Source organism: Schistocerca cancellata, chromosome 2, assembly GCF_023864275.1.
Source record: "Schistocerca cancellata isolate TAMUIC-IGC-003103 chromosome 2, iqSchCanc2.1, whole genome shotgun sequence".
NCBI classification, from domain to species: domain Eukaryota; kingdom Metazoa; phylum Arthropoda; class Insecta; order Orthoptera; family Acrididae; genus Schistocerca; species Schistocerca cancellata.
The window spans coordinates 785,002,089-785,029,199 of record NC_064627.1 but is presented as its reverse complement, the minus strand read 5'-3'; the positions used below and the strand labels follow the sequence as shown (position 1 = coordinate 785,029,199).

Below are 27,111 nucleotides of genomic sequence, written 5' to 3'. Positions count from 1 at the left end.
GGTGCGGGCGTCAAAGCAGTCACCTTTGTAGCAATGCCAGATCCATTGGATGTATCATCTTTCACGCGAATTGCTTTGTAACTAGGTGGAGTCAGTTTGGTGGTTTCCAGTTTTGGTTTGTTGATTTGGTACTGTTACTTTTGGGTTATTGAGGTATGTATAAAACAGAGAAATAGTTTTAATTGTGTATATCACAGTTTTTCCATCACAGTATGGTAGCAGGACGTATGCTCTTGTATAGTGACCGGTCGATGCAACTGAAGTGTTTCCATTCACGGTTATGTCTCTGAAGTACCCATGAGTAATATCAGAAAGTCATTTGACAGGGTCTCATAGATTTGATGTTTATAGTTGCAAAGGATTCTAAGCGAGAGGTTTTTGTTCAGAAGTCGCACAGAAATTTTACTGAAAATCTGAGAGTCATTTATTTGCAGTGTTTAGCTGAATATGGCCGATACGGCAGCAGAAGGAATTGAAGATCTTCATATAAATACACCTGAAGATGAGATTGATACAAATTATAAACCTCCTCCAGAGAAGACAATAGAAGAACTCCTGGAAGCAGATAAAGAAGATGAAAGTCTCAGAAAATATAAGGAAGCGCTTTTGGGAGAAGCGAAGGAAGGCAAAATTATTGTTGGTAGGTTACTACTAGTTATTTGCATGAGAATTTGGATATTTTTTCCATTACAGTTAACTGATATACTTTGATTCCTTACAGATCCGGATGACCCTAGAAAAGTAATCGTGAAAAAGCTTGTTTTGTGTGTAACTGACAGGCCGGATGTTGAACTTGATTTAACTGGAGATCTCACACAGCTAAAAAAACAGGTATCATATCGCTTGTATCACATAATGTCACTGTACTGTAATTAAAGTAAATAAACCTAATCTTTTAATCATTGCAGGTCTTTGTGATCAAAGAGGGTGTATCATACAGAATACGTATAGAGTTTATTGTACAGAGAGAAATTGTACATGGGCTGAAATATGTTCAGAAAACATACAGACTTGGTGTTCCTGGTAAGTCAGTTAAAATGATGTAGGGATTGCTATTAATTTTAAACATATCATTTTGGAAACAGGTACGGTATGGACATACCGTCACATTTTATACTCAAATTCTTTGTATTCATAGTAATTTTAAATTTTATGGTAATTTAAACGATTTAGTGGTGAAATAAATCCACGTGTGTTAATATTCCTTTTTATATTAGGCCTAATGAACTCTTTGTGGAGAGGGAAGGTGCTGAAAATTGTCAAAGGTGGAAATTATCTGAATATATTTCCTGTCTGTGCAGTAGGTCCATAAGTATTGTGTGCATAACAGTTTGATGCCAAGAGATTATCAGTGATGCGTATTGGACGTGAAAGCTAGTGTTTTGTCAACAGCCAGTGAGCGTGCCCTTTTGAGATTTAATTTTGTGATGGACAAGTTTTTTTTATGGGTGTGTGGATCTTTTATAGATACGCTGTTCTTGTCTTCTGATTATCATTAAAGTGTATTTTTAGTGAATAAAGCACAGTTAAGTCACTGAGCTGCATGCTGCTGGTTGACAATGCATTCTGTTTCAAACTCTTTCTCATGCATGTGGTATTGAACAGCTTATAGGACAGCAGCTATGAATGTGTAATTTTGAAAGGTACTTTGAAGTGTAATTTTGAAAGGTACTTTGAAATCCTGACCCTTTTTTTTGTGGAAATTAAATTTTAAATTCATATTTTGAAGAAAATAAATCTTCTGAACATGTTTTTTGGTAAGTAGTTTTCTCTCATCTTATTCCATGATAACTTAGTTTACCTCAGAATTTGAGTTTTTGTTTGCTTATGCAATCCTTAAGAATTTGATGACGTTTGCCTTCATGTGGCTTAGTGTAATGCTCAGCCCTGTGTTGGCTACAGAACATGACTTTTAAGGCCTCTTCTCATATTTGATGATTAAAATGCCTAAAATACTGCACCTATTTTCAGGAATGAAGCAAAGATGTGGATGTATCTAGTTTCTGTGAATTATTTGCTAAATAATAAAAAGTGATTCATATTGGAGAAATAGAACCACTTTCTAAATTTACAAATCTTCAGAGATTTTTTTGGGTGTTGCAACTAATAGTCTGAATATCAGTATTTTGACATTTATTTAAATGCCTCTTTTTTTTTAAGAAAATGTGGAAGATATTTTGTATTCATTAGTATTCAGTTAAGTATTTTACTGAAATCCATTTGGGTTTCCCTCCTGAATGGTACTAATACGACAAGATCACCCTTCAGACATTGATATTAATTTCAATTAATGATATAGGTGCTTTGATATGTTTGTATCCTTCAAATTGTGTAACATAATTTTTTTGGATACTTGCCCTCCCTATTACAGGATCATATAGTGTCACATGCATGAATTGTGGGATATATTTATAGTTTTATGCTCATGTTTTTCGTGACAGTTATTGCCTGTTCCCATGTTGGTTAATCATGTGTATGCGCTTCGCTACCTTAAAACGGTATGAAACTTAGCAGTTATCACATTATCTTCTTACATATTCTCGTGCACATTTTCTTAGTCCTCACTAGTTTTTTCTCTTGAAAACCTATTCAAAATTTCGTACAGCATTTTTCTAATTCACTTTCTTTGATTGATGGCAACTGGTTGCACTGTGTATTTGTACAGGAATTTCTGAAGTGTATAGAAAATCGAGGAAAGAGAATTTGTGTAGAAATGTGTGTTACAGTGAAGTCAATATTTTCCTCAAATGTGCATTTGTAGTAAACAGGTCATTTTCAGAATTACTTGAAAATATTTAAGTTTCTGTCACTTCAAAATTGAAGGTTGGCAATACACATCACAAGCAAGAGAAACCATATTGTTACAGTATGTGTTTCACATTGTTAGTTGCATTAGTTGAGTTATGTATTATCTTTTACAATCTGTTCACATTTGTAATGTATGGAAAGAAACCACCAGTAAATAATGCGCTCTCCCCTAACTTAAACTTTAGCAGAATTCGTGTGCTGATTCAGGATGCAATAATCTTACTCAGTCTCACACTAACATTATTTGTGAGTGACACTGCTTAATTATCACCAGCTTGAATAGGTTACTATTATAGTATTCTAGACTTAAGAGGCTTCTGTAAGTAGTTTCACAGGTGTTGGCATCATTGAGGTTGATGCACAGTTCTGTTGATAATCTTTGTTAAAATTACATTAAAGTTGGGTTGTGCTGTGTATTAATTTTCAAATCTGTTACTGCAATGGCAGAATTATCATTCTAAAAAGTTCCATGTTCTGTACTTGTGTATAAACTTCACATTTAACTAGAAGTAAAAAAATCATTTATACATGAAGTACATTATTTAAAGATCTTATACTTCACGAAAATTCTTGTTAATGCTCGCCTCTAAACAATTTGTGAGAGTGAAATACGGTTAGCAGTTTCAAATTTTAGAAACTTGCTTTTAAGTGTAGTTCTAAGTGTGCTATAATTGTTACTGAGTTACTTTAATGTTTTTATGGATAATACAGAAGTAGTACAGTAATGTGAAAAAATGGAATGAGCTTGTGGCATTGCTGGCCAAGAGGCCCCATCCATGGAAGTTCGGCCACAGAGTGCAAGTCTTATTTCAGTTGATGCCACATTGGGCGACTCGTGTGCTGTTGATAAGGATGAAATGATAACACAACACCCAGTCCATGAGCAGAGAAAATCTCCAACCCAAGCCCGCTGCGTGGGAGGCAAGCATGTTACCACTCGGCTAAGCAGGTGGACAGTAATGTGAAGAGATTTGTGAACCATATTAAGAACTACAGGAAAAGTCAGCATTGTGTTCTGCACAACCACCAAGGAAGAATCAAATACCAGTAGCCACATCTGGAGTAAGCTATGAGTTCATCAAATTTTGATTGCGCTAGCATGACATCAAAGTTCACAGATGATGGGGAAAAAATTAGAATAAACAAGATGATGATGCCATTAAACAGACAGAAAGGAAGTAATCAGGCTGTTGTTGTTGTTGTTGTTGTTGTTGTGGTCTTCAGTCCTGAGACTGGTTTGATGCAGCTCTCCATGCTAATCTATCCTGTGCAAACTCCTTCACCTCCCAGTACCTACTGCAACCTACATCCTTCTGAATCTGCTTAGTGTATCCATCTCTTGGTCTCCCTCAACGATTTTTACCCTCCACACTGCCCTCCAATGCTAAATTTGTGATTCTTGATGCCTCAGCACGTCCTACCAACCGATCCCTTCTTCTAGTCAAGTTGTGCCACAAACTTCTCCCCAATCCTATTCAATGCCTCCTCATTAGTTATGTGATCTACCCACCTAATCTTCAACATTCTTCTGAAGCACCACATTTCTAAAGCTTCTGTTTTCTTGTCCAAACTATTTACCGTCCATGTTTCACTTCCATACATCGCTACACTCCATACAAATACTTTCAGAAACGACTTCCTGACTCTTAAATCTGTACTCGATGTTAACAAATTTCTCTTCTTCAGAAACGCTTTCCTTGCCATTGCCAGTCTACATTTTATATCCTCTCTACTTCGACCATCATCAGTTATTTTGCTCCCCAAATAGCAAAACTCCTTTACTACTTTGTCTCATTTCCTAATCTAATTCCCTCAGCATCACCCGGCTTAATTTGACTACATTCCATTATTCTCGTTTTGCTTTTGTACTTTCAAGACACTGTCCATTCCGTTCAACTGCTCTTCCAAGTCCTTTGCTGTCTCTGACAGAATTACAATGTCATCGGCGAACCTCAAAGTTTTTATTTCTTCTCCCTGGATTTTAATACCTACTCCAAATTTTCTTTTGTTTCCTTTATTGCTTGCTCAATATACAGATTGAATAACATCGGGGAGAGGCTACAACCCGGTATCACTCCCTTCCCAACCACTGCTTCCCTTTCATGTCCCTCGACTGTTATGACTGCCATCTGGTTTCTGTACAAATTGTAAATAGCCTTTCGCTCCCTGTATTTTACCCCTGCCACCTTTAGAATTTGAAAGAGAGTATTTCCAGTCAACATTGTCAAAAGCTTTCTCTAAGTCTACAAATGCTAGAAACGTAGTTTTGCCTTTCCTTAATCTTTCTTCTAAGATAAGTCGAAAGGTCAGTATTGCCTCACGTGTTCCAACATTTCTGCGGAATCCAAACTGATCTTCCCCGAGGTCGGCTTCTACCAGTTTTTCCATTTGTCTGTAAATGATTCACGTTAGTATTTTGCAGCTGTGATTTATTAAACTGATAGTTCGGTAATTTTAACATCTGTCAACACCTGCTTTCTTTGGGATTGGGATTAGTATATTCTTCTTGAAGTCTGAGGGTATTTCGCCTGTATCGTACATCTTGTTCACCAGATGGTAGAGTTTTGTCAGGACTGGCTCTCCCAAGGGTGTCAGTAGTTCTAATAGAATGTTGTCTGCTCCCAGAGCCTTGTTTCGACTCAGGTATTTCAGTGCTCTGTCAAACTCTTCACGCAGTATCGTAACTCCCATTTCATCTTCATCTACATCCTGTTCCATTTCCATAATATTGTCGCCAAGTACATTGCCCTTGTATAGACCCTCTATATTCTCCTTCCACCTTTCTTCTTTCCCCTCTTTGCTTAGAACTGGGTTTCCATCTGAGCTCTTGATGTTCATACAAGTGGTTCTCTTTTCTCCAAAGGTCTCTTTAATTTTCCTGTAGGCTGTATCTATCTTACCGCTAGTGAGATAAGCTTCTACATCCTTACATTTGTTCTCTAGCCATCCCTGCTTAGCCATTTTGCACTTCCTGTCGATCTCATTTTTTAGATGTCTGTATTCCTTTTTGGCTGCTTCATTTACTGCATTTTTATATTTTCTCCTTTCATCAATTAAATTCAATATTTCTTCTGTTACCCAAGGATTTCTACTAGTCCTCGTCTTTTCACCTACTTGATCCTCTGCTGCCTTCACTACTTCATCCTCAGCGCTACCCATTCTTCTTCTACTGTATTTCTGTCCCCGATTCCTGTCAGTTGTTCCCTTATGCTCTCCCTGAAACTCTGTACAACCTCTGGTTTAGTCAGTTTATCCAGGTCCCATCTCCTTAAATTCCCACCTTTTTGCAGTTTCTTCAGTTTTTATTTACAGGTCATAACCAATAGATTGTGGTCAGAGTCCACATCTGCCCCTGAAAAATGTCCTACAATTTAAAACCTGGTTCCTAAATCTCTGTCTTACCATTATATAATCTATCTGGTACCTACTAGTATTTCCAGGATTTTTCCATGTATACAACTTTCTTTTATGATTCTTGAATCAAGTGTTAGCTATGATTAAGTTATGCTCTGTGCAAAATTCTACCAGACGGCTTCCTCTTTCATTTCTTAGCCCCAATCCATATTCACCTACTATGTTTCCTTCTCTCCCTTTTCCTACTGTCAAATTCCAGTCACCCATGACTATTAAATTTTCGTCTCCCTTCACTACCTGAATAATTTCTTTTATCTCATCATACATTTCATCAATTTCTTCATCATCTGCAGAGCTAGTTGGCATATAAACTTGTACTACTGTAGTAAGCGTGGGCTTCGTGTCTATCTTGGCCACTATAATACGTTCTCTAAGCTGTTTGTAGTAGCTTACCTGCACTCCTATTTTTTTATTCATTATTAAACCTACTCCTGCATTACCCCTATTTGGTTTTGTATTTGTAACCCTGTAGTCACCTGACCAAAAGTCTTGTTCCTCCTGCCACCGAACTTCACTAATTCCCACTGTATCTAACTTTAACCTATCCATTTCCCTTTTTAAATTTTCTAACCTACCTGCCCGATTAAGGGATCTGACATTCCACGCTCCGACCTGTAGAACGCCAGTTTTCTTTCTCCTGATAACGACGTCCTCTCGAGTAGTCCGCGCCCGGATATCCGAATGGCGGACTATTTTACCTCCGGAATATTTTACCCAAGAGGACGCGATCATCATTTCACCATACAGTAAAGCTGCATGCCCTCGGGAAAAATTACGGCTGTAGTTTCCCCTTGCTTTCAGCCTTTCGCAGTACCACAACAGCAAGGCCGTTTTGGTTAGTGTTAAAAGGCCAGATCAGTCGATCATCCTGACTGTTGCTTCTGCAACTACTGAAAAGGCTGGTGCCCCTCTTCAGGAACCACACGTTTGTCTGGCCTCTCAACAGATACCCCTCCGTTGTGGTTGCACCTACGGTACAGCTATCTGTATTGTTGAGGCACGCAAGCCTCCCCACTAACTGCAAGGTCCATGGTTCATGGGGGGAGCATTGCTAATTTGTCATGAGGGCAGTGGCATTGGACAGTCATGGCTGGTGGCATGCTGAAGTCCTTGATTCAGTGAGAAGGCCACTTGGTGTACACACCTCCTGAATGAGGCGAAGCAGTCAAAACAATCATAATGGTGGTGATACATTAGTTATGCTGATAGTCTCCTTGTAACAATTAAAGTTTGTGCTCTTAAAAATAGCGTGTTACATTTGTGAATAAAACACACATTTTTAATGCAATTATAATAAGCATTGACAGACGTGGGTGTTCTTTCTTGCAATCATCCTTACAGTTGTAGAGGTTGACTTTATTTGAAGATAGTATGTAATAAACTGTTAACGAAAACATAACCCACACTGTGCACTTGGACAAGAATACAATGAAAACTCCAGTTACCTGTCAGTCAAGAGTCTTTCATTTACACATGTGTAACTGTGAAAAGGCAGTGCAATCTGAAATTGTATCAAGTAAATTGGTTATTTTTCAGAAAATTCCATATGCTGTTTTGATGTCAGCTGTTTTTGCTTGAGCATAATGCATCAAGGTGTAATTTCACGGGCTTAATTTTATTAAACGTAGAGTTACAGAGGACTGGGAAATTTGAATTTTTTGATGTTTGTTTCTGCTACTCACAAATTAATTTGTACTGATCTAGTGATTGATCATTCAGATGGATACACAAGTTTTTAACATATTGACTGCCATGGTATAGTTGGGTTACTGACCCCTTGGGGCCATTTACTTTTTCTCAATATCCTGCTTTAGTTTGCTCCAAGCAAACTTGTTAAGTGCAAATAAAGTGAAAATATGACATTTTAGTACCTTTTTTAAATTTTTTGTGTGAGTTACATACAATTCACATGGCCCCAGAGTAAAGGTACCAGGTGTGCCATTTACTGTGTTACTAATAATTTTAGGTTTGTACTCCTGTCAATTTTTCATTCCACATCATTGTTTGTGTACAGTTGCATTATTGCTTTCCTGCATTGTTGCTACAGTCTTTATTCAGTGTTGTTTGCTCTGTAACAAAGTAATATTGTGGCAGAAGAAAATGTCTCATAGAAGTTATGAAGATGAACAAAGGCATGTACAGCAGCTTTTTGATGAAGTTATGGACATAGGTGAAGAAGATTCTGTGTCTTTATTTGGTGATAGCTCAGACGAATTTTTACGAGAGGAGACCAGAAGTGAAACCGGAAGTTCTAATGATGGAATCACATCAGTGAAGGTAGGAAGAAGAGTTTTATGTCCACATTCAGTCAAAGAACGAGCTGTAAAAAGCAGGCAACAAAGCACCTCGAACCGTGTTAGTGCCGTAACTACTGCAGTTGATTCAGGTTCAATTGAAGAAGGGCGTAAGTGTAATATCAGAAAGTTCTGAAGATGAAGATTACACATTTAGAACAAATTCTAATGAGATTGTCTGGGGGCCAGTTACGGGGCAAAAATATGAAAAATCTTTACATTTATTCATTCCAGTTCTGGTGTAAATGCTTCTGTTGCACAAACTCTCAAAGGCAAGACATCATACGATTTCTTCAGATATTTTGTAACTGATGAAATTTTAGAATATGTGACTCAACAAACTAATTTGTACGCAAAACAAGTCTTAGAAAGTCATTCAGTAACTGTTAATTCACGGCTGAAAAAGTGGACTTATGTCAGCAAAACTGAAATTGAACAATTTTTAGGATTTTTGTTATGGATGTTACTGAATGTAAAACTGAGGATTCAGAATTATTGGTCAAGAAATATACTCTATCACAACAATGTAAAAAATGTTGTGAAGCAATCGTTTTGAACTGCTTTTACGTATGTGACATTTTTCCAATAACAACCAGTACCCACCTGGAAACCACTTGTTCAAAATTCAACCTCTTATTGATAAATTACTTAGAGATTTCAAAGTGCAGTTGTTCCGCAGAAAGAAGTTTGCATTGACGAAACACTTGCGCCATTTTGAGGAAGTTTCATTCAGTATATAAAGAATAAGTGCCATAAATTTGTAATTAAATTGTTCAAACTTTGTCTAAAGGGTGTCTACATGTGTAATATGAAGATTTATTTGGCGGGAAGAATGTGAATCCTGGTGTTCCTTTCGCCACTTCAGTTGTGAGCATTATGAGTGGATTACAAAATGAGGGCAGGATCTTATAGACAGGCAATTTTTACACAAGTGTTCATCAAGCACACCAGCTTCTTGAACAGTCAAGACATTTAGTTCATTTTCTTAAACAGAAAACTGAATCTTAAAGACGTTGTACAGGCAAAACTGAAGAAGGGGGAACACAAAGCAAAGTAAAGTACCACAAGTGTAGTAGTACTTACATGGAAAGGTAAGAGGGATGTTCTGATGCTGAATACTGTTCATGGAGAAGAAGAAACAAAAGTTCAAACCAGGAAGGGCACAAAGAAAAAACCAACAATGATAATTAACTATAATAGCTCTTTCTGACCAAATGAAGTCATACTCGCATTGTCTAAGGCGGGGTATGAAATGGTACAGGAAGCTTGCAGTTGAATTGCTGACAGGATTAGCACTGGTAAATTACTCATGTGATTTACCAACACATCAACAAGAAGGAGATCTCAATCAGAATTCAGAGGAAGTGACTTTGAGACTACTGCATACAGAAGATGCCGACATCTCTCACCAAAGCCATCGCATTACCTGCAGATTGTGCCCTTGTGGACATGGGAGCAGCCAGATGTAGGTGTACAGTGTGCTACAAAAAAATGAATGAATTTGGACGAGGGCAAGTTGTCAAGAAATGCAAACTGCATGGAAATGTAAGAATTGTGACTCATATTTAGCGTAGAGTGGTTTTTCATAAAGCACAGTGCATGCAGGTGTTAGAGAAATAAAGTGGAATGACCCAAATTTTTCAGTTTCATTTTAGCAATTAGAGTTGAGGAATGTTAATAAAACTGTGTGATTTGCAATCTACTGTGTAAGTAATACGTCAAACTAAATAAAAATAAATAATAAAAAGAAGAAAAGTTCAATACGACTGAGCCATGTGAGTTACTCACGAATTCAAATGTCAATAATTACTCTTGAGCTCTTGATAACCATAGACCACGAACATGATTTGTTGCTGGCACCATAACCTACTATAGCACAAGAGTCACGGCATGCTCCTGTGAGTTACAACTGCACCACAGAGCTTTGATTGGAAAAATGTCTGTGAGTAGTATTTACTTCACGTGGCCCAAAGAGAATACTTCCTGTGAGTTATATTTAACTCACATGGCAGTCAATGTGTTAAAGGAGATCATTGCACAGTACCATGTACAGCTCTTGGTTTCCATAGTGGGGAAGGCTGAGACATTTATCGATAGGAACTGACCTAGACGATCTCGCTACAGATCAGTCTGTCACCACAGCCAAGATTTTTTTGGGAGGGGGGGGGGGCGCAATATCACAGTTCTGCTAAATGTTTACAAACTGTACCTTCTTACCGTTTTGTAATCCACTGCTAAATAATATGAAAAGATAACTCCAAGATAAAATCTATAGGTAGTTTATTTATCCCCCAATTCACATTTCCTGCAAGTTTACCCCAACAAATCATACCAAAAGATGAGTTTTGGAGAGATGTTTAATGTGGTGTATGTTAGCCTTGCTGCATGTTTAATGTGTCTGGTATTTTCTTTTGTAAACTTGAGACATTTAATGTTATGTGTGCTCAAACTGTGGCGTGTTATGTCATTCTGTGATGTTTTCATGACGTCACTGATCTTGTGCTGTGATTGGCTGACACAAGCAACCCAAGCAACCTCCATGGTAAATTACACTGTGTATTTGTCATATTTATACTTGTGTAATACAAAAATATTCATTTTAAGTGATATAGCACACACAACTGATCAGTTGCATTGTACATTGCTCTGTTAAAATAGCATGTGTACCCTTGCCTGGATTAAAAATGTTTTTGTTCTGGATTTGTTTACATGTGGTCTGGGTGCACCAAGTTCCTTCGCTTTTGTCCGAACTGCATGTTCCATAATTTTACCTGATAAATTCCACACTCAATTTGTATTGTTTCCAATCTCATGGTATGCTGCTGTGATTCGCAGCATACCATGAGATTGGATTACAAGAAATTGACTTGCTGATGAATAATACACTCACAAAAGAAACTTGCTAATAAAGAACATTACCTGCAGTCAGCAAGTAAGGAAACTAAAGTAACAGGACATACTTTGCATGTTTTTTTTCTCTGATCATTCGTGAAACTCCATCTAGGTGGTGGTACTTACATTACTGTACTCTATATGGATATTACCATACTCTAGTCCACTCTGGTGAGACATTTGCAAACTTATTTAAACAGTGGACATAAATCAATGGCAGAAACAAAAAAACTCTAAAACAGTATCAAAACAGTAATACTAAACGTTAGCTTAATGAAACATCAAAGCATAATAGATATACGGAGACAGGGACTTGATAGTTAACTTCCAGCAGCTCTGTTTGTTCCCGTTGATGTAAGTGCTGCACATGAAAATTTTGTGCAGATTGGTAGGACAACATTAGGCTGAAACACCAGAGCCTTCATGCCACCCATAAGAGCTGTACTCTGAGGAAGCTTTACTGTGCAAATATCTGCCGCCTAGAGCTAAGTGGCATTTTGAGGTGCAGCCTTAAGACTCGCTACTTCCTGTTCGGAAAATATCACTTGATATTACATGTCAGAAGTTCTAAAAACATTGACCAGCATTATTATTTAAATCTGAGTGGTAAATATGCAAAATGCATTCTGATTATTTAATTTCTGTAATATATTATTCAGAAATTTATTCTAATATATTGTTTAGGAGGAGCTCTGCCTCAGCCTTTCCTTTAATTATGAGCCGTGCCTACCGTTAGTGTGGTTACGACACTTCATGAGTGTGCTCTGTGACAGATTACGGTGAATATCTTTGGAGAAAGACTTTATTTTGCTTAGCTTTGCTTGTCACAACTAGAAAGAGATAATTGGTCACAGTAGGACATAAATACCTGTGATATTGTAGTTTTTACACACACCAGTCTATTATGGGGTACACAAAGTGCATTTGCACATCTTCTGTGACACCTCATCTGAGAGTTGGTTTTTTATTATTTTTTGTGTGTGAAGCACATTTATGTCTTTAGTCGTGAGAATGTTTCTCCTCTACTGTTGACTTTGACATACCACTCTACTTTTCCATGTGTAGTGATCATCATATTGATTAAATTGCAGAAGGTAGCATCTATTCCCTGAAGCAGTATGTTGTTTCCATTCGGGCATAGTTTCAGTGTGAAACTTTATATATAAAGGCTTCATTCATCATCATACTTTTGACAAATGGATCAAAACTTATTTTTGTCAAGTTAAAAATGTTATAGTGCAATATATATGGAATGATGTGGCATTCTGAGGTAAAGGAATACTGTTGTGCATAAACTGATTTTCTATCCTGATGGATCCACTCTTACACCTAACCATTTTGTTCACTTGTTTGCCTTTAAAATATCAATTTTCCAAATAAGGAGCAGCACAAGCAGTTTGAGACCAGCATGCTATCTGCCATTTTCTTAATTAATGACTGAAAATTCATTTTTATGTATTTTTGCTATCATTGGAACTACAGCTGCTGTAGGTAAGTACTGTTTTTGTGCTTCTTTACATGAAAGTAGTGAGTAATGAGTAGTGTATCTGATACACCCAATAATTTGGCACATTCTGCTTTGCCACTACATAAATTTAAGCACATTGGGTTACAATTTCTTTCACAATTGTTAATCCTTGTAATATATCCCCTCAGTGAATTGCTTCTGTTGTTCATAATTTTTGTCCCTTGTTAAGTGATTGAAGTCAGTTACTGCACTCTTTGCTCCAATGCGCATTTGAATAGTGCATGGCATATTTTTAAATCTAGGAGCTATCATCAGACATAGTGCCAGGTAATTACTGACTGCTGAAACATATTTCAGCTGTTTTAAAATGATGAAGTAACAGTGTTTGTTTTCTGGATTGTATTCTAATATTTACAAAATTGTGCTAAAATAAGTTATCCAAATGGAAATTATTTGAATATAGAACACACTTCGTACATTAGAGATGATGACAGATGTGGTCTATTTCAATATGGACATACTTCATGTTTTCAAAAGGACCCAAAAAATCTATTTCTTTAAAGGTTAAAAGGAATGGTAGAAGGACCACAGGATCAAAGTTGTTACAGGATGGGCATAACATCTAGTGATAGTCAAGATTACAAATCCTTTCCCATTAGTGTTATAGAGGACAGTTGTTGTTGTTGTTGTTGTGGTCTTCAGTCCTGAGACTGGTTTGATGCAGCTCTCCATGCTACTCTATCCTGTGCAAGCTTCTTCATCTCCCAGTACCTACTGCAACCTACATCCTTCTGAATCTGCTTAGTGTATTCATCTCTTGGTCTCCCCCTACGATTTTTACCCTCCACGCTGCCCTCCAATATTAAATTGGTGATCCCTTGATGCGTCAGAACATGTCCTACCAACCGATCCCTTCTTCTGGTCAAGTTATGCCACAAACTTCTCTTATCCCCAATCCTATTCAATACTTCCTCATTAGTTATGTGATCTACCCATCTAATCTTCAGCATTCTTCTGTAGCACCACATTTCGAAAGCTTCTATTCTCTTCTTGTCCAAACTATTTACCGTCCATGTTTCACTTCCATACATGGCTACACTCCATACAAATACTTTCAGAAATGGCTTCCTGACACTTAAATCTATACTCGATGTTAACAAATTTCTCTTCTTCAGAAACGCTTTCCTTGCCATTACCAGTCTACATTTTATATCCTCTCTACTTCGACCATCATCAGTTATTTTGCTCCCCAAATAGCAAAACTCCTTTACTACTTTAAGTGTCTCATTTCCTAATCTAATTCCCTCAGCATCACCCGACTTAATTCGGCTACATTCCATTATCTTCGTTTTGCTTTTGTTGATGTTCATCTTATATCCTCCTTTCAAGACACTGCCCATTCAGTTGAGAAATCTGAAATAAGGATACACATTTGACTGTAGCTTAGAGGAATGGCATTGTGTAGAAATAAGAGTGGCTGGGCAGGAATTCATGCTGCTGTTCATCTCAGATGTGTGTCATGAATTACATGCTGCCATTCCTTGTTTTGTGGGGTTTAATGAGGATTTTGTGGTGTTAAGATGTATTCTTATGAGGTGTGGTGAAAATAGTGTGAATGGTCAGGGACTTGATTTCAAAAGCATTTCATAGCCCTGGTGAGGAAGTTGTTTTGAAATAGTCAATAATAATAATAATAATAAATAAATAATTTCTGTGTGTTTGGAAAATGGAAAAACATTGTTCGGATTAACTGTGCAGTTATTCTGTGTGGATATGTATGTTTACCATTAATTTGAGGGTTGTTAAACGATGAATTGTGTGGAAAGGATACAAACTTTCCATTCAGTGGTGAATTAGGCATAGAGTGAAATATGCAGATGGTGGTATCTGTTATGTCAAGAAAACATAAAAATATATAAGTGTATCTTTGAAAATAAATGATGCTGAAATTTCGGTGATCCAGGTTATAATAATGTTGACAATGTTAGCAATGAATGTAAGTTAGACAGTACTTGATTTGCAGTGGGACTTACAAATTTGCGTCTGAGTGTTTTGTCCTGCAACTGCTATGCTTTTATCTACTTTATGACAAATTGTCAAATGGAAACTCTTAATTGTACATGAAACAGATTTTGTAGATGTGTGTTCAGGGTGAGATTTAGGGGAAGACCAGCAACTGACTACCAACTGCTACTGCCATTCTCAATGTTTGTCGTCCACACTAGAGATACTACCTTCCCCACCTCAACAAGTAAAATTTTGTCCTAACATTTATCTTATTTTCAGTAATTGACAAATTCCATGTGTGTAAAATTCTGGCACCTGAAATTATAGCCTGCATATGACACCTTCTTGGAGTTTGACAGTCGTTGGTTAGAGCCAAGCCGCTTCTTCATGTGCACGAAGGGTGAAAATCTTATGTAGCCCAGTGCAGGCTTTAAGAGATGCTAAATAACTTCTCATTTGAACTGACTAAAAACTTATTGTTTTATGCACATTGGCTGGTTGAGGATTGTCTTTCAAATAAGAAGTCACTAGTACTAAAAGAGACTGACACACATTTTGTACGAATTGCCTTAGTTTTGTGAATGTCACATAGCAGATGGAATTGTCATTCCTAATACCATAAAATCAATAAATAACTCATTAGAAATTTAAAAAAAATAATTATAACATTTCTGGCTCACAATTTGGTGCCTCCCTGGGGGCCCAGGGATTAGAATAGGCCCGAGGTATTCCTGCCTGTCGCAAGAGGCGACTACTTTTAGTCTCTCATGTTTCGGCCTTTGTGATGGTCCCCTGTCGGGTTTGACCTCCATTTCTCAAAATTTTCCCAAAGAACGAGCCAATTGGAGAAGGGCGCTTTACATGGTGCATCGTGTCCATCATCCATCGAGATCTTTAGTCCACTTTCTCGTCGTCGTATTGCAGCCCTGCCCATTCTCCATCTCTTGGGCGATGACACCTTTTCCACCAAGCACTTTGTAGTGTCACTTTCTGTGCCAACGATGATGATGGACTTCTTTGCACCTCATATCCAGCACTTTAACCAGTCCGTTGTGGCGGGGCCGCCATGTACCCTGTTGGTTGTAGCCGCCTGACTACATGGGGATCGCTTTGCTGATGCCTGCGCCGTTAACTCCTCACATATGCCTAGGTGTAGATGCCCATCACCCTGGGGCATCATTATTCCTGACAATGGCCATCCTGCCAGGTGGCCTTTGTTGTGGTTGTGTGGTGCCCGTGGAGAGGCCTTCTGGTCGCAGTAGGTGGGATCAGAGCGGATGATGCGCCATGAAGCGTAGTACGTCATCTCTTGCTGTTGGTCTAACTTCAGTGCTAAGAAATATGACCCCAAGTCATTCCCCTCCTTGGCCACACCGTGGGAGGACCGCGAGGCTAAGGATGGCAGTGAAGCTTATTCGTCCCGGTACCATCTTTCATGTCCATGAAGCCTCAGTCTTTTTTGTGGAGCATTTGGAGGACAAGTTTGGGGAAGTGGAGGGCTTTTCCAAAATGCGCTCTGGGTCAGTTTTGATAAAAACAGCATCCTCTGCCCAGTCACGGGCATTACTTGCTTCTGGCAAGTGTTACTATCACACCTCATAAGAGCTTAAATACGATCCAGGGTATTATATTCCACAGGGATCTTATTTTGCAGTCTGGCAATGAGCTGCGCGCCAATTTAGAGCGGCGAGGTGTTCATTTCATCCATTGCATCTATCGGGATCCGAGGTATAACCAGGTTGCCACTGGTGCCTTCATCTTGGCCTTAGAGGGTGACACCATTGCCCAAGAAGGTCAAGGTGATGGTCTACTGCTGTGATGTCAAGCCATATATCCCTCCCCCTATGCGGTACTTTAAGTGCTGGAAGTTTGGCCTTATGTCTTCCTGCTGTACTTCTAGGCCCACCTGTCAAGACTGTGGACGTTCATCACATCCCAATACTCCATGTGCCCCACTCCCCATCCATGTCAAGTGCAGAGAGCATTATTCAACTTGCTCGCCACACTACAGGATTTTACAGAAAGAGAGGGAAATCATGGAATAAAAGACCCTAGACCGACTGACCTACACTGAGGCTAAGCAGAAATTTTAGTGCCTACATCCTGTGGCTATGACCACCTCATATGCTGCTGCTACGAGAACAGTTGTTGCCCCATCAGTTCCTTGCATTCCTGGCACCTCTCAGAACCAGGAGACTACACTTGTCTCCTTAATGGTTGGTGGCTCTTCTCTCCCTATTTTTCCTGCACCACCTACTTCAGGAGCAACACCCCCCCCCCCCCCCCCCCCAACCCCACCCCTCAACCACTGGGGATTACAGTCCCCATTTCTGAACCAGAGAAGCGTAAGACTTCTTCGGCTCCTCTCGCTAGGAAGGGTTCCCTTGGGTCACTCCCTTCCCAGGTTTCTGCTAGTGGGAAAGATGACACCTGCCAGTGTCTGAAGAGCCCAAAAGCAGCTGGTCGTAGGGCTTCACGCTCATCCTCAGTCCTGGAGATTGTTTCAGTGAAGTCCTTCCAGCCAAGGAAACCCAAGCAACAGCACAGGAAATGACACAGGAAATAACTGTCTGCAATGTATATTTTGCTCCAAATGGTGCAGTACCCCAGAATGTATTAGCTGCACTGATTGATCTTCTCCCTAAACCTTTCTACTTTTGGAAGATTTTAACGCCCATAAACCCTTGTGGGGTGAAACCATGCTTACTGGCCGAGGCAGATACGTCGAAATTTTATTTCACAGTTCGACCTCTGCCTCTTAAATACTGGAGCCGCCACACATTTCTATGTGGCTCGAGGTAGTTACACCACCATTGATTTAGCAATTTGCGGCCCAGGACTTCTCCCATCTATCCACTGGAGAGCACAAGACGACCTGTGTGGTAGTGACCATTCCCCATCTTCCTGTCACTGCCCCAGTGTCAGGCCCATGGACGCGTGTCCAGATGGGCTTTAAGCAAGGCTGTCACCATTGAATCTCCCCCACATGGTAACATCGATGTGATGGTTGAGGAGCTGACTACAACAATTGTATCTGTGGGAGAAAACATGATCCCTCGCTTTATGGTGCCCATGGCGAAAGGCAGTCCCTTGGTGGTCGCCGGAAGTCGCTGAGGCAATTACAGAGCATCAGCGAGCTCTACAGCAACATAGCGGCACTCTTCCCTAGAGCATCTGATAGCCTTTAAGCGGCTCCCCGCCCATGTACACCAGCTTATAAAATGACGGAAACAGGAGTGTTGGGAGAGGTAAGTGTCGACCATTGGGTGCCATATGTCATCTTCACAAGTCTGGACGAATATCACACGTCTTTTTGGGTACCACACTTCGACAAGTGTCCCTGGTGTTACCATCAATGGTGTGCTATGTACCAACGCAAACACGATTGTTGAGCACTATGCTTGAGCAGCTGCGTCGGGGAACTACGCCCCCCGCCCCCAGCCTTTCGCTCCCTCAAACGGTGGATGGAAAGGAAAGCCCTCTCATTCACTACACGCCACAGTGAACCCTGTAACGCCCCATTTACAGAGTGGGAGCTCCTCATCGCACTTGCACATTGGCCTGACACAGCTCCTGGGCCAGATCGGATCCACAGTCAGGTGATGAAACATCTCTCGTCTCACTACAAGTGCCATCTCCTCATCATCTTCAACTGAATCTGGTGCGATGGCGTCTTTCCACCACAATGGCGGAGAGCACCATCATTCCGTTGCTCAAACCCGGTAAAAACTCGCTTGATGTGGACAGCTATTGGCCCATCAGCCTCACCAACGTTGTTTGTAAGCTGCTGGAACGTATAGTGTGTCGGTGGTGGGGTTGGCTCAGGTTGGGTCCTGGAGTCACGCTTACTGGCTCCATGTCAGGGTGGCTTCTGCCATGGGCACTCTACCACTGATAATCTTGTGTCCCTAGAGTCTGCCATCCGAACAGACTTTTACAGACGCCAACACCTTGTTGCCGTCTTTTTTGATCAACAAAAAGCGTATGACACCACCTGGCAACATAGTATCCTTGCCACATTATATGGGTGGGGTCACTGAGGCCCACTTCAGATTTTTATCCAGATTTTCCTGTCGCTTCGTACTTCCCGTGTCCAAGTTAGTGCCTCCCATAGTCGTCGTCTCCCCCCCCCCCCCCCCCCCCCCCCCTCCGCCCCCCATCCAGGAGAATGGGGTCCCGCAGTGTATCACTATTTTTAGTGGCCATTAATGATATAGCAGCAGCTGTAGGGCCTTCCGTCTCACCCTCTCTGTATGCTGACGACTTCTACATTTTGTACTGCTCCACCCATACTGGTGTGGTTGAGCAGTGCCTACAGGGAGCCATCCACAAGGCGCAGTCATGGGCTCTCGCCCACAGCTTCCAGTTTTCACCCGCTAAGTCGTGTGTCGTGCACTTCTGTTGGCATTGTACCATTCATCCAGAACCTGAACTTTACCTTAATGATGATCACTCACTGTACTGGCGACATAAATTCTTAGGAATGGTTTTCAACGCCCAATTGACTTGGCTGCCTCAACTTCTTCAGCTTAAGCAGAAGTGCTGGGAGCACCTCAATGCCCTCCGCTGCCTGAGCAACACCAACTGGGGTGCAAATTACTCTACTCTGCTGCAGCTCCACAAAGCCCTTGTTCAATCCTGCCTTGAGTATGGGTGTCTGGTTTACAGTTCTGCGGCGCTCTCAGCGTTGCTTGTACTCGACCCAGTGCACCACTGTGGCATTTGCCTAGTGGCAGGAGCTTTTAGAACGAGTCCGGTGACCAGTGTCCTGGTGGAGGCCGGAGTCCCTCCATTACTGGTTAGGCATGCACAACTGCTCGCCAGTTACGTTGCACACATTCATAGTTCTCCTGAGCATCCAAATTACCTTCTCCTTTTTCCACCAGCAGCAGTTCATCTCCCACATCGGTGGCGCAGGTCAGGGCTAACGATTGCGGTTTGTGTGCAATCCCTTCTGTCTGAACTGGAATCCTCCCCTTTACCACCTCCCATCCAGGTCCGTCCGCATACGACTCCATGGTGTACATCTAGGCCGCAGATTCATCTGGACCTTTCGCATGACCCTAAGGACTCAGTTACTCCTGCCACTCTCTGCTGTCACTTCCTCTCGATTCTTGATGTGTTCCGGGCCTCTGAAGTGGTTTACACCGACGGCTCGATGGCTGATGGTCATGTTGGCTTCACCTAGGTCCACAGAGGCCATTTTGAACATCATTCCTTTCCTGATGGCTGCAGTGTATTCACTGCAGAGTTGGTGGTCATCTCTCGTGCACTTCAGTATATCCGTTCATGCCCCAGGGAATCGTTTCTTCTGTGTACTGATTCCTTGAGCAGCCTACAAGCTATCCACCAGTGCTACCCTCGGCATCCATCCAGGAGTCCATCTATGCCCTGGACCGGTCCCTTCATTCAGTGGTGTTTGTGTGGACCCCAGGACATGTCAGCATCCCAGGCAACGAAGTTGCCGACAGGCTGGCTAAACAGGCTATGCGGAAACTGCTTCTGGAGATGGGCATCTCTGAATCTGACCTGCGTTCTGATTTACGCTGTAGGGTTTTTTGGCTCTGGGAGATGGAATGGCATAACAGTACACACAACAAACTGTGTGTCATTAAGGAGACTACGAATGTGTGGAAGACTTCCATGCAGGCTTCTCACAGGGAATCAGTTGTCCTCTGCCGTCTCTGCATTGATCACACTTGGGTAACCTACGGTTACCTCCTTCGCCGTGAAGACCCGCCTGGTTGACAGTGGCCCATATTCTGGTGCAGTGTCCCACTTTGACTGCTCAGCAACGAAATGTTGGGTTACTGGACTCATTGCCGCTAATTTTATCTGACAACGCCTCATCGGCTAATTTAGTTTTACGTTTTATTCATGAGGGTGGGTTTTATCATTTGATCCAAGTTCTAGCACATGTCCTTTGTCCCTCTGTGTCCTCTGCCCTAGTGCTTCTAGGGTGGAGGTTTAAATGTGTTGCAGAGTGGCTGGCTGCTCCATTTTTTATTCTCGTGGTCAGTCAGCCATGGTAATCTGCTTAGTTGTTTTAATCTCTTCATCCCGTTTCTTGTGTTTCTGTGGTTTTCTTGTCTCCTTTTGTCCATTTACATGCTTGTTGCCCTTCGTTCTTGTGATTTTTCCTTTCATTCCATTTTGAGTTGTCAGTCTCGTTTATTTTATTCTTATACTAGTGGCATTGTTTTATTCAGAACAAGGGACTGATGACCTTGTAGTTTGGTCCCTTTCCCCGTCTTTTAATCCAACCATTCATAACTTCGTGTTCCTTTTTGGTGAGGCAGTAGATCCCACAAATTTGAACGCCTTTTTGTCTTACTCTTACTCATACTCAATCTTAATGACCCTGTCATTGGTGAGTGTGAAATACCAATCCTCTTCTTTTCATTTTTAGATTTTAATATGTATTAAACAAACATTTGCACTGCACTTTTTTGCTCTAATGGATTGTTGTTGCTGAAAAAGATTTATGATTAATTTTAATGCGGTTTATTTTTTACTTGTGGTTTTGTGCTTTGATGAACTTTGTAGGCTGTAGCAGAACATTTTATAATAAGCTACCACACAAGAATGTTAAAATTTTTGCCGTATTCCCTTAGCTTTATTTCTGGCTGTTGCACTGGTTAAATATATCGCCTCTAAAACACTGTAATACTTACATACCTGCTTCAAAACATTGTAGTTCTTGCACATATTTCATCTTCAAAAATTTTGCTTTCGTAGATATGGTTGAATGTAGGGTGCAAGTAACATGGGACTACTAGAGACTGCAAACAGTTTGGGAATGGATTAAGTAGATAATGTCTTATTTCGGTTTTGTTAACTTGTGTGCAAAATTGTTAAACCCCAAATCATTTTGTCACCCACCAAAGGTTCTCATGACAGTCCACTTGGAGCTAATGGATTGCCAGCTTGAAATGCCTGCAAAACAGTGAAAGTAGTGTAAGAAAATAGTGAAATCTAAGTGCTGAAAATTGGGGAAATAATTGTACTAAATTTTCACTGATAGCATTCAGCCCAAAAATTACAGTGGTGCTCAGTTATGCAGGGTGTCCCAGATGTCTCGTAATGAGTTACAGTGTGCTTCCTGGCCCATTGCAGGCAGTGCCAGATAGTGCTTCCACTCCTCAGAGAAGGGCAATGGATAGTACATTATGGAGTGAATCAAGAAAAATAGTTAATAATGTCACTGAACTGGAGAGCAAAAGGAACTGCTCCAACCCCTATCTCAGCCTACAGGATGAACAGTGACATATTTAAGGACAAGCTCCAGATCTCTGGGAAGAATTTGCAAATTTTGTATGGATAATCCTGGGAGATAACCAGAAACTCCTGGCAAAAAGAGAGAAATTCCAAGTTTTTCTGTTAGTTGATGCTTTGGAACTGCATTCCCCTTTGTCTGAATTATTTTAAAGTGTTCATTTGTGTGTGTTAATTTGTTTGCCAGTAGGTGGCTAAATTCGTAATAACAAAATCCATTTTTTAGAAACCTCCATGTTGTGTTATGGTTAAGACACTGGCTTAGTAAGCTGAAGGTAGTTGACTTGAGTCCTGTCATATGTCAGTTTTTTGCATCCTAGTAGAAATGACTGTCTTCATTTATTTATTCATGGCTGCATATTGTGATATCTGGGACCGTAACCTACACAACTGTACAGGCAGTTTCAAGAACTCTGTCCTTCCCCTGGGGACCTCTCCTCATTATTAGCACCTATACATCCTGTGTAGAATGCAGTCCTACTTTTGGACTTCCGTATTCTCTTTCACTTAAGCCAAAATTATGTTGGATAACTTTTACAAGGGCTTCTTCAGATAATCAAAGACATCTACTTGGTGCAGTAGACTACTCCCAGCCTGCAGAAATTTTGACCAGTAATCAAGGAAAATATTGACTGGACATCAGGGTAGTACATCTTTGCAGAATATTTTGTTGTCTGTGAGATTCACGTAGAAAAAGTGTAGAATGAGAGGTCTGTATTGCTACAGCATGGAGATGTTATTGATTGGTAGTTGCATTTCATTGTAGAAATGAAACAGCCACAGAAAACTAAAATTCTGGACTAAATCCACAAAAGGTGACTCCCATGGTCAGATGAAGTGTGGAAAATTTGAAATGTGGTTTACAAATATGTTTCTCCCAAATCTTCCTCTTAAGTCAATCATTGTGATAGAGAACATTCCATATCATAACAGAGAGCCAGATAAGAAAACCACACTATGATATACCAAAAGTAAGGATGTTTCAATGGCTGCAAAAGGGGTGTAGTGCCTGTAATGAGAGCATGAGGGGGCAGGACCTGTTTGCTTTAATTCAAGCATGTAGACCTGCTTAAAGAAGTGTGAGATCAACAAAATGTGATTTGGGTGCAGTAAAACCGACTGCTTATTACCACAGTGGAAGTCCCACTACTGCAGATTTTGAATTTTATATGAAGAGCAATTAATAGCAACAATTACCATTGTTCAACAGGAAACTATAAATTTATATTTCATGACTCCTGTATGCTTTTATCATGCCCATCTCAGTTTTTACTTCTGTAGATGCACCATATCCAGCAGTCAACAGCTGTTACAGCAGCAGCCAGTAGGTGCCACTGCCAGCACTGTTTGGAGCACAAATTGTATGTGAACCCAAGTGTGGTACCAGCACTGTGTAACAGTGCAGCTTGTTCCCCTGCACTTACCATCACCCTTCAGCAGCCTATGTACTGGGAGACAGAGGATAGAGTTTGCTTCCTCTGCTCCCTGGAGTCCCCTCAGAATTCATTCTTATTCTTGTGAATAGGCTATCTCTTTAGGTACCCTTTTTAAATCCATTGTTTACTAGATTTTTTTTAATGGTCATGCCTTTCCTAAGCCTGACTATTGACCATTCCACTTTGAACACCCTCTGTAAGCAAATATTTTTGCAATCTCTGTTAAGTTAGTTGGCTGAATTCTCTGCGTGCACAAACATGTAAAGTGCTACAATGCTAAAGTACTTCTCTCTTACAGCTCATACTATTAATGTTATAACAACACAGAAAAAAAATTCAAAGTGTGGGAATAAACACTGTCTGCATATGATGTTATGCCATTAAGTAAATAGTGCGGGAGTAAATAGTATAATGTATGGTAAAACTTTACAAAGGGCTGTCCACATTATTAACTTGAATTATGTGATAGTAACACTTGCCACGAGGAATTGTGGGAACCTGCTAATAATAATAATAATAATAATAATAATAATAATAATAATAATGTGGAAGCAATTATGGAAAGTCAGTAAGTGGCAGCTATCTATCATGTCAGTGCACTGTCTAGTCCCGTGCAGCGATCTTATATAGACAATCAAGTGCCTTAAATGCAATCTGTATGTACACCAATCTGAGGTCTTTGAATCCAGAAGGATATATTCTTTTGACGCTTAGTAACACCTTCTTCCTGCACTTTGGAACAACTTGTGTTCTTCTATTCCCCTGAATATGTCCATTCTTTTCACTTTATCTGCTGTCCTAAGTTTTTTTTTTTCCCCCTCCCTCCAAATGTCACTTTGTGTAATTCTGCAACACATTTGCCACCATATTTATCACTTTGTTTCAATCATGTTTCCACACACATTTCTCTACAATAGTTTTTCCAGCCTACTACTGTCTTCTGTTACACAAAGTTAATCTGTTTAACTCGTAGATAAATCAGTGGCAAAATTTTATAAAACTTTAATTTGCTTCCCAAAACCAAGAGTTATGTAAATGCTGCAGTTAACTCTATAGTCTTCAATTTTGCAACTTTACTGTGTACAATCAGTACCTTTATGATCAATAATGCTCTTAATTTGACTGCACTTTGCATTTTCTTTCTCTGGCTGTGAATTGTGCACCACTTTGCCACATTACTTTCATAATTCAGAAAGACATAGTCATTAAAATGAAGTCATTCTCACACCTGAACTGCTAAAACATTGGAAGAAAACTGTATTCTGTTCAAAAGAGGGAATTCTCAAAAGTTACTTACAAGAACACCAAATGCAGCATTAACAACTACAGTTGCCTTGTAAGATGTTTAAAAGACTGGGAAAGTTAGCTCAGATAGTTAAAAGTAAATGTATGTAAAAATTGTGGCTTTTGATAAAAATTCTTTCGGTTGGCCTGATATGCAGTGGTTGTTCTTGGTGGTGCTAAACAGAAATGGTCAAGTAGAAGTGAACTTACTTTGAAGCATTGCATATGAATACAGGTATAAAATAAGTTTGTTTGTTGGTGAAACTCCTGTTCATTTTTGCCAGTAACTGAAAATGTTAAAAATTTCTGTGTTACAGTGGACAAGATGACGCATATGGTAGGCAGCTATCCCCCGAAGACTGAAGTGCAGTCATACACGACACCACCTGAAGATGCGCCATCTGGGATGGTGGCACGCGGAAGCTATATTGTACACTCACTTTTTACTGATGATGATAAGCATGAGCATTTGAAGTGGGAGTGGAGTTTTGAAATAAAGAAAGACTGGAAGGACTGAATACCACTTTTGCAGACTGTGCGTGATTGCCGAGAAAAACCAGCTGTTGGTGCTGTTAGTTGCCTTGCCCTGTCCTGACATTATCCTAACCTTTCTGCTGGGGAAAAAAATCTGGTACACTCCTTTTATATTCCTGTCATATAGACCATGCTCCTGTGTCCCTATTATTTATATTTTCACCCTGTATAGTGAAGTCACTTGTAGTGGTTCTCCAGATTGTTTTGGAGGACCATACCACTAGTGCATTCTAATTTTATCTTCCATGATGCAAATTGCTTACAACACTGGTTGGAAAATATGTTGTTCAGGTCAGGAAAATTGCCTTCCACAACTCTTCAGTTTGTATTATACTTGATTTGTATTAATTTTGTCACTGTCAATTAGTGATGTAATACCTAACAATGGTACTTACCAACAGAATTGTAAATGTATTTTCCTCATAAAAAGTATTAGTTTAGGTGGCATTTTTAGGTTGGTTTTATAGTGTCAGTACTTCATAGTTCATTTCTTTTTGTAATACTGTTTTGTAATTTACTGTTTCTGTTCTCACATTGCTTCCATTTCCATGGCGAAGCTGTTGTGATTGTGTTTCCTGATACAGTTTTGTAGTTTTTATACTTGCAATATATATAGATAAGAGATCCTGTAATGAGTTTCATCACATTTCTCTGGCATTATGTGCATTCTAGAGGATAAAAATGTCAATACTTATTCTTACATAATGAATTCACCTGAGTGTTCATGTGTCAATAGCATATCTGTGCAGTATTATTGCGCAGTTGTCATTTGTTCCCAATGATATCTGAGACTCATATTCTTTTCTGATGATGACAGTATCTGCACATTATTCAAAATTATAAATCAAATTTGCATTTAATGTGTAAATTGTATGTAACTGAACAAATTTAATTCCTCTGAACTTTGACATTTGAGGAGACTATAAATCAATAGTAAATAGATATTAGTTTTGGATGTATTGGAATTGAGGAGCATGTTTCCCAGAAACAGGTATTGTTTTTTATAATACTTTAGAAACCAAAGTGCAATCATAATTTTAGTATGAATTGAGACCAAGATAAACATAGCCTTGGATGTGCAGGTTGCATGTGTCATAAGTTGGGATGAATTGGAGTTGGAGCTGGCTGTGTACTGGTGGAATGTTGAGTAGGTTTTCTGGTGCATGTTTGGAGACATATGCTACTTATTCATGTACCATGAGGGCCTGCTACACCTCGTTGTGAAACTGGAGTCATAGTATTTTGGTGGAAATTTTTTTATTGACATAGTCTGTAGTTTAGGTGAACCTATTTAGACAGTATTGAAACTTTTTGATATTGTCCACATGCCTCGATGCAAAGTAGCCTTTATGTAAAGAGTGTAGTTTCTTAAAAATGTGTGATGTGAAGAAATATTTACTTAAACTGTGCTACAGCTTATACACATATATATATATATTATATATACATTATAAACATTAAGCTTTTGTTTCACTTCAAGGAGATGGAAATTAAAGCGTCTTAGGTATGATGGTGGAGCTTTCATTATTTATTAATGCATCTGCTATTATAAGAACAGTTTTGGAAGTTTTGCCATTGTGTTAAGGATGTGTGTTTCTTGATTAAGTGGAGATGTAACAAAATGTGATTAAATGGAGATGTATAAGTGTAATCAAGTGTTTGCTGTTGCCTTGGAAATACATTTATGTAATGCACTGTT

General features: G+C 39.7%; 1 protein-coding gene across 1 annotated transcript; it reads left to right on the top strand.

Annotated features, from left to right (window-relative positions):
- Window positions 1-27,111, top strand: LOC126162639 (rho GDP-dissociation inhibitor 1). Its single transcript, XM_049919273.1, has 5 exons — window positions 1-153; window positions 435-640; window positions 722-831; window positions 909-1,023; window positions 25,196-27,111. Exons 2-5 carry the CDS (start codon window positions 448-450, stop codon window positions 25,393-25,395), a joined length of 618 nt encoding a protein of 205 aa, XP_049775230.1. The 5' UTR covers window positions 1-153; window positions 435-447; the 3' UTR covers window positions 25,396-27,111.

Coding starts and splice junctions, on each gene's coding strand:
- LOC126162639 (XM_049919273.1), top strand. CDS start 448: ATGGCCGATACGGCAGCAGAAGGAATTGAAGATCTTCATATAAATACA. Junction 832..908: donor TCACACAGCTAAAAAAACAG/GTATCATATCGC, acceptor TAATCATTGCAG/GTCTTTGTGATCAAAGAGGG. Junction 1,024..25,195: donor ATACAGACTTGGTGTTCCTG/GTAAGTCAGTTA, acceptor TCTGTGTTACAG/TGGACAAGATGACGCATATG.